Here is a 16,301-nt window from a genome sequence, read left to right on the forward strand (position 1 = left end):
AAGCAGTCGAGACCATCATCAATCTCAAAATCATCCATTTTTATAGTTCTTAGAGTTCAAGAAACAAGCACAAATGTGTTTTTGCTTCTAGGTTTTCTGTAGTGATGTAACAACGCTGAAGCTAAAGTAACTGTAGTGATTTGTGTAGAGGAAAACGTCTCTGTGGTATCACTGCCAACGTGTTCATCTTGAATGTGTTATTAGAGTTAAAAAAAACCTTTACAAGTATCTTTGATTTCTTTTAAACACTGTAATAAGAATTGTGCTTTCAGGCGTTACTGCTGTTCTCTGAATATTTGTCAAGTCTAAAACCTTCTCTGTAACCCCTACAGATGGCTGTGTGTAGAAAATCCCAGTAGTTTCTGAAATACTCAGAGCAGCCTGTGTAATACCAACAACCAAACCTGTTAAACTTCTTTTCCATATCTACGTCCATAAATGCGTGGAGCTACTGCTATGTGATTGGCTAATTAAATATTTGCATCGGTGAGCAGTTGTACATATTTGAGTTAATGTAATTGTGCTTCAGGATCCGTTTAGTCTCCATGCAGGAAATGATTTCTCTTTCACAAACACAGTGTGGTGATCAGCAATAGGTGAAAAGATGGTGTGGAAAGCTGCATCTCATCAAAAAAACACACCAAATGAAATCAAGGGTTACAGCAAGAGGAAGGAAGTAATGAAGTACAAATACTTTGTTACTGTAATGATGTCACCGTTCACTGAGGACTCACACGCAGGACTCTTCACTTTGAGGAGAAATAGTTTATTACAGCAGGTATGTGTACAGACAGTGCAGGGAATTGTGCTATATACAAGTGTGACGGGGTCCAGGCTCCAGGAAATCCAAGGTGGGGAGGACAGGGAAAGCTTCTCTTCGCTCACTCACTGCTCGCTATAGCCACTCTCCAATCATTCAAAACTAAGGATCTGCTCCGGGAAAACAGGGCCACGTCCAGAGGAACTAAACACAGAGTGTACACATTAGAATGAAGGCACAGAAATAGCAAGAGTCTAATGCTAAGAGACCTTTAGGAGACCTTCATTACTTTAGGTTTAACACCTTTAAGGGGAGTTATTATTTTGTCACTGCGAGCCTCAAATCAAACTGCTTTGAGATTAACAGTAACACATGGAATTCATTCCTGTTGGTGTATTAATCACCAGCAATATCACAGAAAAAGAAATAAAAGTGGCAAAACTATGTGTCATAGTCAGGGCTTAAAGTGTTTCCTTTTTCTTGCTTTTGGCCCAACGACTGATTGTAAAGCTCACATGTAAGTCTTCATGTTTTTAAATCAGATATTGGTTCTGTACATGTGACATTATGTTTTTTTCATATCCTGAAACGTGCTGCTAAACAAACTGAGGCAGACTAACTGTGCTATTTAAAGGTTGCAGGTTAGTGCAGGATAAACAGGTTAGTTTGCTGCAGAACAGTGTGTGACTGCTGCACAGTGGCTGTGGTTTCATGCTCAGAGTTTGGTTACATCAAGTGTAGCAGAGATGAATTTGAAGTTAAGATTCACTGAATTTCACCTTCATACCAGCTGGATAGTGTCTAATAAAAAGAGCATAAACAGTTTACAGTCAGTGTAGAGGATGGAAATCAGTTCAACTAATGAAACATCAGCTGACATCTGGTTGAATTCACTTGTGTAAATCCACAAAGAGCAGCAGGTCAGCTGATCACAGCCTGTACATTCAGAAAATCTACTGGAGCTCTCAGCAGTAATTATACTGAGTCGTGAATGTTTTCCCCACACTGAGCCGTTGCAACTGATTTTAGGGTTCCTCCACCTGCTGAATCCACTTTAACCCCTGACTGCCCATTTTACTGTTTAGAGACAAAGTCACCTTCTACAATGTAGGCAACAAAAAATAGAGCCTTTTTCCTAGTGTAAGTCCAGAAACTCACCTCAGGCATGTTGTACTTTTCCTCACTCCACCGCAATCCTGGAGAAACGCCCCTCTCTGTAGCTTTGCTTCAGCATTTAATAGTGAGTGAGTCCTGCTCCCGTGTCATTCCCTCCATGTCTCGCCTCGACCTTCATGATCCCTGCTATAAATCAAGTTTTCATTCAAATCAAACAAACATGTACTGAGTCAGCTTTTGGCTCCAACCTCTTTACACCGGCTGCTCGGCCTTGACAGCACAAGGTCCTGGACCACGTTTATACGTCTTCATAAGTTAACAGATGTGAAGTATTTTCACATACGGCCCTTAAAGCTTCTGTTAAAACGTTCCACAAAACTTGGTTTAATCAATGTGTGATGTTAAACTGAACCATCAGCTGATGGAAATGTTTATTATTAAACTCCTCGCCTTCATCTGTTTGAAGTTTAACAGGTACACATCCTTCACTCAGAACATCCTGAAAAGCAGATGCAACAGATGCTGCTGCCTTGGTTTGAAGACACCTGCATGCATACTTGGAAAATCCATCTGTACATGTCAGTAAGTGTCTCACATTATCATTATCTGCTCAATATTCACCCATATCAGCCAAATCAGCCTCAAACTGTTTGTCAGTTCCACTAATCAAAACTCTGTTTCTGGGGGAAAAGTCTTCTTGCTGGTTAATAACAAAGAAATAAACTGTTGGTAGATCCACTTTTTACAACGAATCATCCATCAATAAAAATCTAACTCAGTTCCAAAACAACAAATTCAACATTCATATAAAAAATCCAACCCTGCAGGGATCAAACATCTGATCAAACACCAGGGTTGGACACAGACTTTCTAATCTGACATCACAAAGTTATTCTGAAGCTGTAAATCTAATTAAAAACTCCCCAAAACTACTAAGAGAAAACCCTTAAAAGGTTCAGTGATAGAAGGAAAATCCTTTACATGTAAAATCAACAGAGGTTCCTGATAAACAGACTAATAAATGAAGAATAACTGAACAGTTTCTGTGTCATGAGTGAAATTTTCAGTGAGTATGAATCATCTCCAGGAGGTAAAAAGGGTTGGAGCTCAGCATCAGTCAGAAGAGGAAGATGAGGTGATGAAGAAGAGAGTGTTCAGTGGAAAAAGGCCAGTGAGTTCATGTAAATGCTGCTTCTGCTGTAAGACAGACGTAAAAATGCATAAATGCTTCATGATTCTCATTTCTATCCATCATCTTGAACACTGACTATAAATGTGTTCACTTCATTATTGTGTGATTTGGTTTCTTCACGTGTCTCCTTCAGTGCAAATAAAGGACTGTTAGAGTGTGTGCTGTGTGTTTGTCTGAAGCATGACAATCCTTTCCAACAAGTATTTCCAGCTGTTTGTCTCCACTCTGCACTTTAGTCTTTCTTCCTGTCATGTCTGTGTTTGTCCACCAGGTGTCTCCCTCAGCTCATTTTCTCCAAATCAGAAGCTTCAGATTTGTGGAGACGCTCTGCCTGCCAGACACAGCTCAGGGCAAGAAACATGTCTATCCTCCACAATATACAGGCCTGTGTCATTTAGTTCAACAGTCCCCAACCTTTTTGTGTGTCACCGACCGGCTATTAAGGTGTTGTTGATAAATACAACAAAATAAAACCAGTATCGGTACAAAAAAATGTTTTCTTCTCTTGCTGCCTGGTCTGTCTGGGGCCCGGGGGTTGGGGAACACTGATTTGGTTTTTTATATTTAAATGTAGAAATAAGTGAGTGTGATCAAGCTTTTCATCTCAAAAAGACATTAAATGTCATCACACATACAATAATCATACAATAATAATAATAATAATAATGATGATATAATATGAAAAACCTCAAGGATTAATTTTTTTGTTTCATTTTAAAAGTTCAAACCTCAAAGACATTAAGTTTACAGTCATATATGATCAAGAAAATCAACAATCTTCACATTTCAGAAACTGGAAGCAGTTTTAAATGTGACTAAAATAATGATAAAACAATCAATTCTCTAATCATTGACTAACTGATGAATCACTGCAGCTCCAATATATTGTTGCATTTGACAACCCACTACAGCAACTACAGAATAAAACCACTAACCAGACTGATGACAGATTTCAAACATGCTGAATATGAAGAGTAGTATCATTTAAACTCACATGATTATCAGCCATAAGAACAAATTCAGATTTATATTGATGTAAGGTATATAAATGTAAGTACAGTTTGAATCAGTACAATATTATTTTCACACATCAATGGACCACTGAACTTCTCAGCTTCTAAAATGTAAAGCCTCATTTAGAAACTACACAAGTACATATAATGGTCAGGGATCAACATGAACCTGTCTTCTCTAGTTGACTTTAATCAACTCTGCAGTGGCTCCATCAGAGTAATAAGGAAAAAGTCCAGCATAGAGCGGCTGAGTGAATGTGGTCTGGACTCTGTGGAGGAGAGTCATGGTTTCAGAGACGCTGTAGAAAGACAGAATACCTGCTCTGTGATCCAGGTACACTCCTACTCTGGAGGACCGAGGACCTGAGAGGACAGTTTGGACAAAGTTGTGCCAAAATTTATAACTGTTTGTGTTACAGTTTAATGCCCAAGATTTGTCATTGAATCCAAATACACATTCATCGCCCCCCCCCCTGCTCTGCTGATATTCTTGTATGCGACTACTACACGAACTCCTCCCCCTCTCCACTCCACCTCCCAGTAACAACGTCCAGTCAGACTCTCTCTACTCAGGACCTGAGACCATACAGTGAATCTGTCTGGATGATCAGAATAAGACTGTTGTTGGTTCATCAATGTTGCTTTTCTGTTCCCCTCAGATAATAACAATTCTCTGTTTGCTGTGTTTGGATCCAGTGTGATTTCACATGAACATTTTAAGAATCCAGCTCTGGTCTTTGGCTCTGCTGGTGACAGCAAAACATCCTCTTCAGTGACTGTCAGTGAGATGTTTGTCCATTCCTCTCTCAGAATGTCCTGTAGTTTATCTCTGGTCTCTGACACAGCTGCTGTCACATCCTCAAAGTAGCTCAGAGGACGAATATTGATGCTGGATGAGTGTGTAGACTCACTGAGTGCTGACAGTGAGGGGTAGTTGTGTAGAAACTGGTTGTGATCCTCTGTGTGTGAGAGCTGCTCCAGCTCGCCGTCTTTCCTCTTCAGCTCAGCGATCTCCTGCTCCAGCTTCTCCTGAAGCTCTTTGACTCGACTCACTTCAGTTTCCTGCTGGGATCTGACCTGCTGCTTCACATCAGAGCTTCTTTTCTGGAGGAGACGGATCAGCTCAGTGAACATCTTCTCACTGTCCTCCACTGCTTTATCAGCAGAGCCATTGATGGCCTCCACCTCCTGTTGAAGCAGCTTCACATCTTTCTCTTGCTCCTGGATTCTCTGCTGGATGTTTAGTCGTCTCACCTCGAGCTCCTTCTGCTTCTCAGTCCTTTCTGCTGCAGCTGGGACTGTTTCATGGCCTTTATGTTCATCCATTGTGCAGAGATAACAGATACTCTGCTGATCAGTACGACAGAAAATCTTCATCACCTCATCATGACGAGAGCAGATGTTCTCCTGGAGCTTCTTGGAGGGGGCCACCAGCTTGTGTTTCTTTAATGGAGCTGCATCATAGTGAGGTTGGAGGTGTTTCTCACAGTAAGAGGCCGGACAGACTAAACAGGACTTGATGGCTTTCAGCTTCCTCCCAGTGCAGACATCACAGGCCACATCTTCAGGTCCAGCATAGCAGTGATCAGCTGGAGCAGCTTGGAGTCCAGTCTTCTTCAGCTGCTCCACTAAAGCTGCTAACATGGTGTTTTTCTCCAGGACAGGCCTCGGTATGAAAGTCTTCCTGCACTGAGGGCAGCTGTGGATTCCCTTCCTGTCCTCTTCATCCCAGAAACTTTTAATACAGTTCCTGCAGTAGCTGTGTCCACAGGTTGTAGTCACCGGATCCTTCAGTAGATCCAAACAGATGGAACAAGAGAAGGTTTCTCGGTCCAGCTGAACTCCTTTCTGCGCCATTTCTCCTCTCAGTGTCAGTGACTGTGTGAGTTTCTCTTCCTTATAACTGAAACTAGTCTGAGCTCTGATCTCAACAACATGTTTCTGCAGTGAATGGAGCCTGTCAGCTCTTACACGTCACCACATGTTGGTTACACCCATCTTCAAAGTGCAGATCTGAAGGGGAGGGAACGAGGAAACATGTGCACAGAGAGGAGGTGCTGTGTTTAAGAGCAGGAAGAAGAGGGAGGGTTATCAGGCTGTGCTTCACTCCAGGAAGAGGAGCAGTTAGAGAGTGAAACTGTGTGTTTAACCCTTTTATTTACTGCTTCTTCTATATAAATAATTTTTAAAAATCCAGCTTTAATGATCACTGGACAGAAATGTCTCAGGTAACAATAACCGTCAGAACAGCAGAGGCTGCTGACCTAATCAAAGCATATGTAGAGAGCAGGGTTAGGTTAGCAGACATATGCTGGTTGCTTTTATTTATTTATTTATTGCTTTTATAGGCAGTAATCGATGTTGCTGTAACAGGATGAGAACTAGATAAATGCCACTGCATTGCTTTGAACAGTCAGCAGAGTCTGCACATATAATTACAGATATTCCTGCAAAAAGTTAATTACTCAAAAGAATCTTGCATTTTAGTTTTGCATTTATAACAGCTGCTGCAACAGAAATAACCATGTTCTTTACATTAAAATAGCAACAAACCTTTCTGGAACAACTTTCAAGGTTCACGGCGAAGACAAAGATCTAATGACATGAAGACTCCAGTGAAACTTAAAGTATTAGGAACCAGTTTTAATGCGTGACCAACACATTTCCCCTTGTGGCCTTCACCAGGGTCATTGCTAAATACCCTTGTGATTGTGAAAAGACTACTGGTCAAGTCAAAAAGGAGTGTATGGTAAAATGACCAATGACCATGTGACAAGATCAAGCAAGCATTTTTCTGATCTCTTCACCGCTCAATGGTTTGTTGTCATATTGAACAAAATATTAGGTTCTCTTTGTATATTACACTCAGGCATCAGGAAAGAGTGGTAACTAGTTTATAGTTTTTAGCTAATGACATGTCAATCACAAGACATTGCTCAGAAAACGTGCAGATTCTCAGCTAGATCCACCTTCCACTCTTTACTTACAGTTTCAAAACAGCAAACAAACACAAATAAGTTGAAGTAATTGTTTCCTGTATGACTTCACTGGTCTCGCATCAGTAAGGACTTTTGCTCCTTGTTGCTTGAGTTCATTGAGGTGGTGAGCATACATTTATCCCCAGACATGTCCATGTACACAAACATTAAACAACTTCTTTCTGACTTGTTTCACACTTTTGCACCACTTCAGAGGAATCCCCTTAACCTCAAATCACTGTTTTCTTAAGGTATGACTTACCTTCACAGCTGTGTGGATTACGCATCATGTCACAGAAGGTCCACAAGCATAGATGCACGTGTGTGTTCATGTCTGTAAGCTATTATTGTTTCATCTCACTGAAAGCACAAATGCCATCCTCTCTCTCTCTATTTTTATATGAGGATGGGGTGGACAAAATAACAGGAACACCTCACAACAGTGATGGCGCTGAGTTGCAAAGCTGCCTGAGCTGCATTAGAGACTGCGCTGGTGTTATTCACCTATAACGTGCTACAGTTCGTGCTTCCCTGTGTGTGTCGCTTACAAGAAGGTCAACAAACACACCGCAGTGCTGCAGGCAGAACATACATAATCAATCAGCCCTCAGTGCAAGCTACAAAAATAAAATATGGGTCACACACACACACACACACACACACACACACACACACACACACACACACACACACACACACACACACACACACACACAGAGTCATGTTTTCATATCCTTCCCTAGATGTTTATCCTAACACTAACCCAGTGCTTCCCAAAAACGGTGCCGTGGCACATAGGTGTGCCGTAGAAGATTATCTGGTTTCACCTGATTAGTACTCCAAGTGACCGCAGTGAGTAACGGCCAGAACAATTACATTCTCTTCCACTAGAGGGCGGTACAACCACCTGTTCTAATTAAGTTGGTTGTCAAACAGAAGAAGATATTACATAATAGTCATGCTGTGAGAACACAGCACGTAATAGCAATAGATAAATATTTGAAGAGACAAAGCAGTCAGTCTGGGTCGTGGAGAAAATTCCAGCCCACATGAAGGCCCTCATGAGTGGTGGTCAGAAGAAAGCAAAAAGGTATACTGGGGACAAACTGAGCCTATTTTACTAAGATAAATGATCAAAATGCTTTTTGAGACATTTTGTTTGGTGGTGCGCTGTTTGATTTTTCTAATGTGAAATATGTGCTGTGGCTCCAAAAGGTTGGGAAACACTGGTCTAACCTATTTTCTGTGCCCATAAGGGCTGTTGGTCCCCACAAGTATGGTAAACTTCCAATTTTTGTGTCATGGTCCGGGTGAGTACGGGGTTTTTCCACTCCGCTGGGCTCCACCTTCAGGCAGAGACTCCAATCAGCTTCCACACCTGGTTCCAATCAAGTCACCAGCATATAAGACCAGCATTCACAACAGACCTCTGCCAGATCTTCTGCTAACTCATGTTAGTGCTAGGCCGCCAAGCCCTTGTGAGAACCCTTAACTACTGCTTTTCTCCTCACCGTGTTTTCTTTGTCATAGGACCCACCTGGCTGTCGCGATTCCCAACCCAGACTACTCACATCTCCGCCTGGACGCTGGTTCCATCATCTGGTTGCTCCCTTTCCATCGTCGGACTACACCTGCCTGCCTCTCTGCCAAGCCCCTCACTCCAAGCATATTCTGGATCCTCTCTGGACACTCCTCACCCGGAACCCCCTGGACACCCCCTCCTCGCATGACACTTTAAACCTGCAACGCGTAAGCCCTAACCACCATAGTCTAATCCTCCAGCTGTGATTCACTAAGACTACCACTGACTACTTTTCTCCTCTCATCATAGTGACTGCACACCTCCATCCAAGCCGCTGCCCCCTTTTTCCATTCCCCGGATCCATCCGTGAAATCTAGCACTCAGAGTTTCATGTTCACAGTTTTGCCTCACAGTTCTCAGTTCCTAGCTTCCACAGTTTTCTGCTCTGTAACTTCACTAGGCTCTGTAAATAAAGCACTGTGTTCACGCCCGTTTTGCCTCCCTCTGTGTCTGCATTTGAGTCCACACCCACAGCCTGGCCCTCCCGGCCGTAACATTTTGGTCCCCACACAGGTATGTAAACATGGTGTACACACACACACTTTTTCCTAGGGGTACATGTGTGTGCATTTAGCCGTATTACTATTTTAGTGGGGACGTTTCTATGTCGTCACCCTTTGGGGACAGAAAAACAGGCCCCTGTAATATAAATCATTAAATCATAGGATGGAGTCTGAGTTTAACTCTGTCTTTTAGTAGATCTCCAACTTTAATTTGTCATGTAAATATCACAGAATTCAATCTTAAGGCGATTAATTAGTTACTTTAATTATCTGGATACAAATTATAGCACTATGTTGGGCTGGTGTTCTGACTCCAGAGTGGATAAGCAGAAGATGGATAGATGACTTCTTCAGTCTCAGCTGAAGCCTCCACGGCTTTTCATTTGCTTTCTTTTATTTACCTTTTCCTTACTTTGCATCCTATTCTGTGTTTTATAACCTCTTTGTCCTTATTTACTTTATTTTTCTTCTTTCCTCTTTTGTTTCTTTTTATCCTTCACATTAATGTACTTTTGTTTCTTCATCTTATTCCACTTTCCTTTGTCTTCGGTGTTTCCATCATTCCTTTTTTTTTTTTTTTTTTTTTTTTGGCCTGTCCCATTTGGCTCTTTTGCCATCAGAATTGTTGTCTAAAGGCAAAGAAAGATGCCCAACGGATTTACTTTACCAAACTGACCATCCCAGCCTTGCCGTAATGGTCCATTTGATTCATCTTTTATTGTTTATTTTATTTTCACTTACTGAATACGGGACAGACTTGACTGGGGGAAAGAAGGGGAGAAAGAAAGAGGGAAAGAGAAACAGCTGAGAAGAGGGACGGGGGAGAAGGGCAAAAAACAAAAACCAACAGAATGAGCAGAAAAAAAAAAAAAAGAAATAAAAAATCCATATATCAATCACCTGGATCACCTGCTGAGAAAGAAAAAAGAAAACAAGCAGAAGAGAACAAGAGTAATAGAATAAACAACATCACAATCATATATGGGAATATGACAGTAAATACTAAATATTAAACATTATTGTGCAGCACATAAGATCAACAGAACACAGTGTGCTTTGAGGTAGGAGCCAAAAAGGGTGTAGTTTGTGGGTGTGATCACCCGTGTGTACACCTGTGAGCATGGACGCGCTTGATTTTTTTTTTTTTAAAGGTTCCTTCATGTAATGATCTGCTAGAGGGTGTGGGGGGGCCACAGCCCCGTCCTCCAGGGCATGAAGCAGGTATGGAGGAGATCAAAACTCCAGACATCCAGAGGCCCCCAGAACACAAGAGACCAAGGAAGACCAACAGAGGGGCAGCCGCGCCACTGTCCCAGAAAGAGCTGAGGAGAGTCCCAGATGAGGGCTCACTCAGCAGCCGCGGAGCAGAAGCCAGGGGGAGTTGCAGTGACGCGCCCGTGAGCTCCGCCGGCAGCCAGCTGTGCCAGAGTGACCGAGTCTCAGGCCGAGAGGCCGGGGGCACCCCACCTCCGAAGTGGCCCGAGCGAGCCCCGGGCTCCAGGCCCCGATAAGCGGCCGCCAAGGAGTGAGCCGGTGTGTACCTGGACGCCCACCCCCGGACACAAAGAACCACCAACGCACCGACACCTGAGGGAGTCTGCCACTGGCAGGGGAAGTGGTGCTGGGTGGAGATAGGCCTCCAAACCTTGGAGGGCCTGAGATGTCCCCAGATAGGTGGCGCCTGACACCCAACCTGACATATAGACACAGACATACAGGCACACACAGACACAAACATCCATTCCCACCCTCATGCTCTCATATGCACTTACTCCACACTCAACCAACGTGGAGACAGACATAAAGAGACGCTGTACACACGATCACACTCCCCAAGCGTATGTAGCCGCTAAGACTGGTGGACCTAAATCTTCACCACCACCACCACGTCTGGTATACATACAAGCGAAAAAGGGGAGTGGGTGGGTCAGCGCTCGGGGCACAGAAACTAAGCTGGCTTCAAACATCATTTATTTCCATAATAAAAAATAAAACACAGCCAGAGTCACAAATACAAGACAAAATTCCCTGTATACAATAAAAGTAGTGTTGCAACGCGCTAAAAACCCTGCCGGCAGAAATAACTATACACTGTTAAAACAAGGCTAGAACATGTTTTCCATATACTAAAATTACCCTCCCATAGTCCCATAATCCCACAGTCCAGCCACACATGGGCGAATGGTCCTTATATGAAAGAGACAGGAGAGGAACTTCTCTTCCAGTATGATAAAACTCGTCAGCAGCAGACCATGGAGGAGGCTCCTATCGCAGACCTGTCTCCTCCTGACAGCGCGTCGCCGCACAGTCCCGCCCCACTCCACACCTGAACACGGCCTCCCTCGTCTCACCGTCAGATGCAGGCAGAGGGGCATCCCTGCCCTGTCGTGCATTGCAGCCATCTCCACCCACTGTTGCTGTTCCTGCCGTTAGAACTGGATCGCCGAACAACTCGCGGTGCCCCACAGTTAGGCAGCAGTTCGTTCCACACACGTGCGGGGTTGCACGCATTCCTTTTTCGCCTCCTCACCCTTCGTGCGTCACTCCTCTCTCTCTTTGTCTCTGCGCTCACCATCCCCTTTAACAGGTCAACCTGGTGGCTGATAGGCCACCTTGGGGAACGCCCCCACCTCACAGGTGCCTACAATTATCTGTTTAGTCCACAGTGGGTTAAAAGGAACATGGTACAACATTAACACAAATATAAATATGAGGATAAAACCATGCAGTATAAATATAAATAAACAAACATGCAATATAAATATCACAATAAAATCATGCAAATAAAATCAACACTATGTACCAATACACAGATTGATAAAACATAAAAACACAAATTTCCACTGTGTGACACGTACTCTACAAACCGGGTCTAGGTACCCTTACCCCTGGAGGGGGAACTGCACCCAGACCCAGGTGGTGTTACCCTTTTCCCTGCGGTGGGGAGAGGCAGACCGCCCCGACTCCGCAGCAGCAGGGAGGCCCCACACTCCAGACCGCAGTCGGACGGCCAACTCCTCCTCCTAGCCCCCCCGCTCCAGCAGGTCGCAGAGAACGGGGGTGAGAGAAGACTCCAAACCTCCCTCCACCCGCTCATTGTAGTGTTGATGCATGTGTGTTCTAAGGTGCATTTAAAACCCAGGAGGGCATGGAGCTACCTGCCAGAGAGCAGCAGGTAAGCGCATAGTCCCTCCTGCTAGCCCTCAATGTCTACGTGTATTTAACATTGAGAGGTGGGCAACGATGCCAGGGGTGAGGTGTACACCCTGATGGTACTTTGGATTCCGTGTATCGTGCCCACCCCCAAGATCCTATATGTATGTGTAATGAGAGTGTGAGTAATGTGAATGTCTAAGTTGTGGGATAAAATTGAGGCAGAGGCAGCCAGAAGGGGACAGAGGGGGGGGTAGCCTCCTCTGCACCCTGGTGACATACCCCTACTCCAAGGTCCTGCATGTGTGGGTGGTTGTGGTGGAGCGGGAAGAGGGAGGCAGCTGGAGATGGGGAGGGAAGGAAGGGAGGGGCAGGTGACCCCTCCCTGGGGCCAGCTCCCCCGCTGACCCCAGTAGGCACCCCCATACTCTGCAACCCGCCAGGGAAAGGGGGCCCAGGCCCATCTAGACCGGGGCCCAGTGCAGCAGCGCCTCCCGGCCCCACAGAGCCCGGGACAGTCCACCCAACCCCACCACAGAGAAAACTGCACCCACCCCACCATCCACTCATCTTCCAGACTACATAAGACAATAAACACCCAGGCTGAGATCTTCCTCCACCTCTCCTGTATCTCCCCCTCCTGCAGAGAGAGCTCCCGAGGAGAGGAAAGCTCCTGCAAGGTGTGACAATGTTTCCATCATTCCTGCTTCCACCTTCATTTACTTAGCTTGTCTTCATGTGTTTTTCTCTTTGCTTTATTTCCTTCCTCACTTGTCCTTCCCTATATTTCATTTGTTTCTCCTCTTTGAATTGTTTTTCTTTCCTTCATCTTTCTTTTGTATCCTAATCAATGTTTTCATTCCTTCCTTCCATTTCTGCCTCTTCTGTTTCCTCTTCCCCTCTGCCACTTTCTTCCCTTCATTTCCTTCGTCTTTTCTTCTTTCCCATCTTTGGTCTTTCTGGTTCAGTTTTTTTCACTCTTCAGCTGGTTTTGCTCTCTTTGTTTGTGATTTTGCAGTCGTCTGCCTGTTGTTGTGTCGGCTGGCGGTACGTTATCAGGCTACTACAAACACACATCAAACCTGCTGCACAGCTTAGATTTAATTCATTAGTTTTATCAATGAAGCTCAGAGAAAAGGAAAAAAAACACCTACATGCTTCAGTTTTCCTCGTACGGGGTGTTGCAGCCAGTTCTGGTTGCATAATATTATCTGCTCTCCTACAAACTCCCACATACTGAAGCAGAAAGCTCGGTGCGAGGCTCAGACAGGAGATGTGTGGGAAGACAGAGATTCAAAGTCAGAGTTCGTCTCATCCTGGTTGAGAATAAATAAGCTTCCTTTAAACGGATTCTGAGTGTAGTAGAGTCTACTCCAAGACGCTGCTAAAATAAACTCGACTCATTAAAGTCTGGGTTTCCGCTGCTTTAATGAAGCGCAGTTTCTACATTCCTCCACGGAGATCAGATTCAGTCTCGTACCAGTGAAGTTGGTCCAAAAAACCTCAAGCTGACGTTAGAGCTCGCTACATTTCCAAGTTCAACGTGGCTTTACGTTCACTTCCATCTGTCAGAGCTGAGCAGAGACTCTGCCTCCAAAATGAGTTTATGTTTTAGTGCATTAATCTTCTCACTAGGGATGTATTTCGCCCTGAACCGTGGACCCACAAAAGAAGCCATGTCCAACAGGTCACTGGTGGATGGATCTGCATATTTATTGTTGAGGTAATCCACAATGCGGGTCTTGATGGATTTACACAGCTCACTATCCTCCTCTCCAGGTGCCAGGAGACTAGTGTTAAACAGGTGTAGCACAGGTCTGACATAGGACAGGGTCACATACTTCTCTCCTGAAAGTGCATCAGTGAAGTCCTGACAGGGTTTGAGAGCTTTCTGAACTGCATCCAGGACCTCTATGTCCTGCCAAGTAGGGACTAGAGGTCTGGCTTTCATGTCAACAGAGAGGACTTTAGAAAGTGCTCTTTCCTGCTCCAGAACTCTCTCTATCATGAGAAGCCTTGATCCCCAGCGAGTTGTTGCCTCTGTGAGTAGCTGGTGACTTGGAAGACCCAGCTGTATTTGCACTTCAGCCAGCTCTCTTCTCTTCCTCCAGCTGTAGGAGAAGCTGCTGATGACTTTCTTACAGGAGAAATAGCCCGGGTAATGCGGGCATCATCCATAGCATGTCCTGTGACACACAAAATACAAACTTTTAAAATCACTTTAATTGTTATGTTAAGATGCAAATCACTCAAAGGCAAATTAACATCCATCTCAGTTGTATAGAATGTGATGCATAAGACTTAACAATATTTGCAAAATGTGTCGTGTATTGTATAACCTAGAAATTAAACTATCTTGGTAAAATCACCAGATCACCAAATGATTAGAACATGTGGGGTTTTTTTTTGTTTTTTTTACACCTTTTAATCTCACTATGTATTTAAAAATGTATCCCTGTCTTGTCTCAGCTGTGGTCCTTATTTAGTGTCACAACTCAATCTAATACAAAGACAAATACACCCCAATACGTTTATTGGATTTAATAGGGATAGTTTATTTATTTATTCAACTAACTTTCGATTTCTAAGTGATAGATGTATATGCTGGCTATGACTTATAAAAATATTTGTCTTGTGGTCCATAGGCATGTTTAGCTCTACAAGAGACTCTATACACTTTTCATTTATTAGCGTTTTTTTTTTTCCAAATCAAAAAATTCAGTATTGCACTCACCAATGGCCAGATGAAGCCTGTGACCAAAACACTGGATCCTCGACCACTTGTTCAGTTGAACCGCCTTGACAATATTAGCCCCGTTGTCAGTTGTTATAGCAACCAGTCCTGTCGGGTTGAGCTTCCAGGTTTTGAGCACATCCTGCAGGGCTTCAGCTATATGCTCTCCGGTGTAGTCTTGAGGAAAGTAGCTGGTCTGGAGACAGGCAGTTTTCAGTTCCCAGTCTTCCATGAAATGTATAGTCACACTCATATATGGCTCGCATGTCCTGCTGGACCACATGTCGGTTGTCAGTGTGAAGTGAGACACTTTGGTGAGCTGGGCAGCGAGACTCTGTCTAACATCAGTATACATTTTTGGCAGTGCTTCTCTGGTGAAGTATTTCCGGCTAGGTAACTGGTATCTTCGGTCAAGAGTTTTTAGCAGCTGTATAAAGCCCTCTTGTTCCACAGTTGAGATGGGGACCATGTCTTTAGCAATATGATAGGCCACTGCTTTAGTAATTTCCCCCCACTTCTCACTTTTTGTATCATATGGCACAGCACGAGTATATGAGTGTTGTAAGGTGGTCTGTTTCACGGCAGGAACCTCGGAAGACTTTGCGGTCTGGGCTACAGCACGCAATTTCACACACTCTTCATACTGCACTTCATGGCGCAGTTGTAAATGGTGGTAAAGATTAGTGGTGCTCGAACCTTTCGTTGCGACGCTTTTTCGACATTCTCTACAGAATACATTATTCTGCTGCTCATCTGACACTTTGAACCCGAACCATCTCCAAATAATTGAGCCATTGGTTTTCTTTTTTCCGACGAGCTCCTCTTCGCTAGCTCCTGTGTCCATCTTGTTGCCAACTGGAGGTGTAGCGATGGGGGAGGGGGTTTGTGTTCAGTGAGGGTGAGAGGCGGGGCAAACAAACCCAGACGAGAGAGAGGCAAAATAGCGGCTCCACAAGTGTAATTATAACGCAACATAGACTATATCGATATAAACGATGTCACAGCTTATGTCTTGTATAAAAATATATCGATATTTTTAAAAAAATCGATATATCGCCCAGCACTAATGCAAACTAATAAATTCGAACCCTCAGAATAAAATTGCAGATACAACAGGTGGAAATTAGTTTATTCTGACAAGTTGTTGGTTCAGCTTCAGAGAGTGAGATGCTCAGTAGTTCAGGAGCGGCTCAGAATAGAGCTGCAGGCAAGTCCTGCTGGTAGAAGGCCTAAACATGCTGGTGAGATTATGTCTTTAAGGTGATTTCAT

General features: G+C 43.9%; 1 protein-coding gene, 1 long non-coding RNA gene and 1 pseudogene across 2 annotated transcripts; all 3 read right to left on the reverse strand.

Annotated features, from left to right (window-relative positions):
• Positions 1 to 745: 745 nt before the first annotated feature.
• On the reverse strand, positions 746 to 3,692 carry LOC120718495. The gene is made up of 2 exons (XR_005692506.1): positions 1,919 to 3,692; positions 746 to 964 (listed from the first exon to the last, which is right to left on the reverse strand). It is a non-coding gene; the product is annotated as an uncharacterized LOC120718495 (long non-coding RNA).
• Positions 3,693 to 3,755: 63 nt separating this feature from the next.
• LOC120718440 lies at positions 3,756 to 7,704 on the reverse strand (annotated as a pseudogene).
• Positions 7,705 to 13,955: 6,251 nt separating this feature from the next.
• On the reverse strand, positions 13,956 to 16,015 carry LOC120718443 (E3 SUMO-protein ligase ZBED1-like). Its single transcript, XM_040006994.1, has 2 exons — positions 15,032 to 16,015; positions 13,956 to 14,483 (listed from the first exon to the last, which is right to left on the reverse strand). The coding sequence occupies exons 1-2, from the start codon at positions 15,873 to 15,875 to the stop codon at positions 14,302 to 14,304; spliced, it is 1,026 nt and encodes a 341-aa protein (XP_039862928.1). The 5' UTR covers positions 15,876 to 16,015; the 3' UTR covers positions 13,956 to 14,301.
• Positions 16,016 to 16,301: the final 286 nt, after the last annotated feature.

Source organism: Simochromis diagramma, unplaced genomic scaffold, assembly GCF_900408965.1.
Source record: "Simochromis diagramma unplaced genomic scaffold, fSimDia1.1 OVJJ01000141.1, whole genome shotgun sequence".
In the NCBI taxonomy this organism is placed as follows: Eukaryota; Metazoa; Chordata; class Actinopteri; order Cichliformes; family Cichlidae; genus Simochromis; species Simochromis diagramma.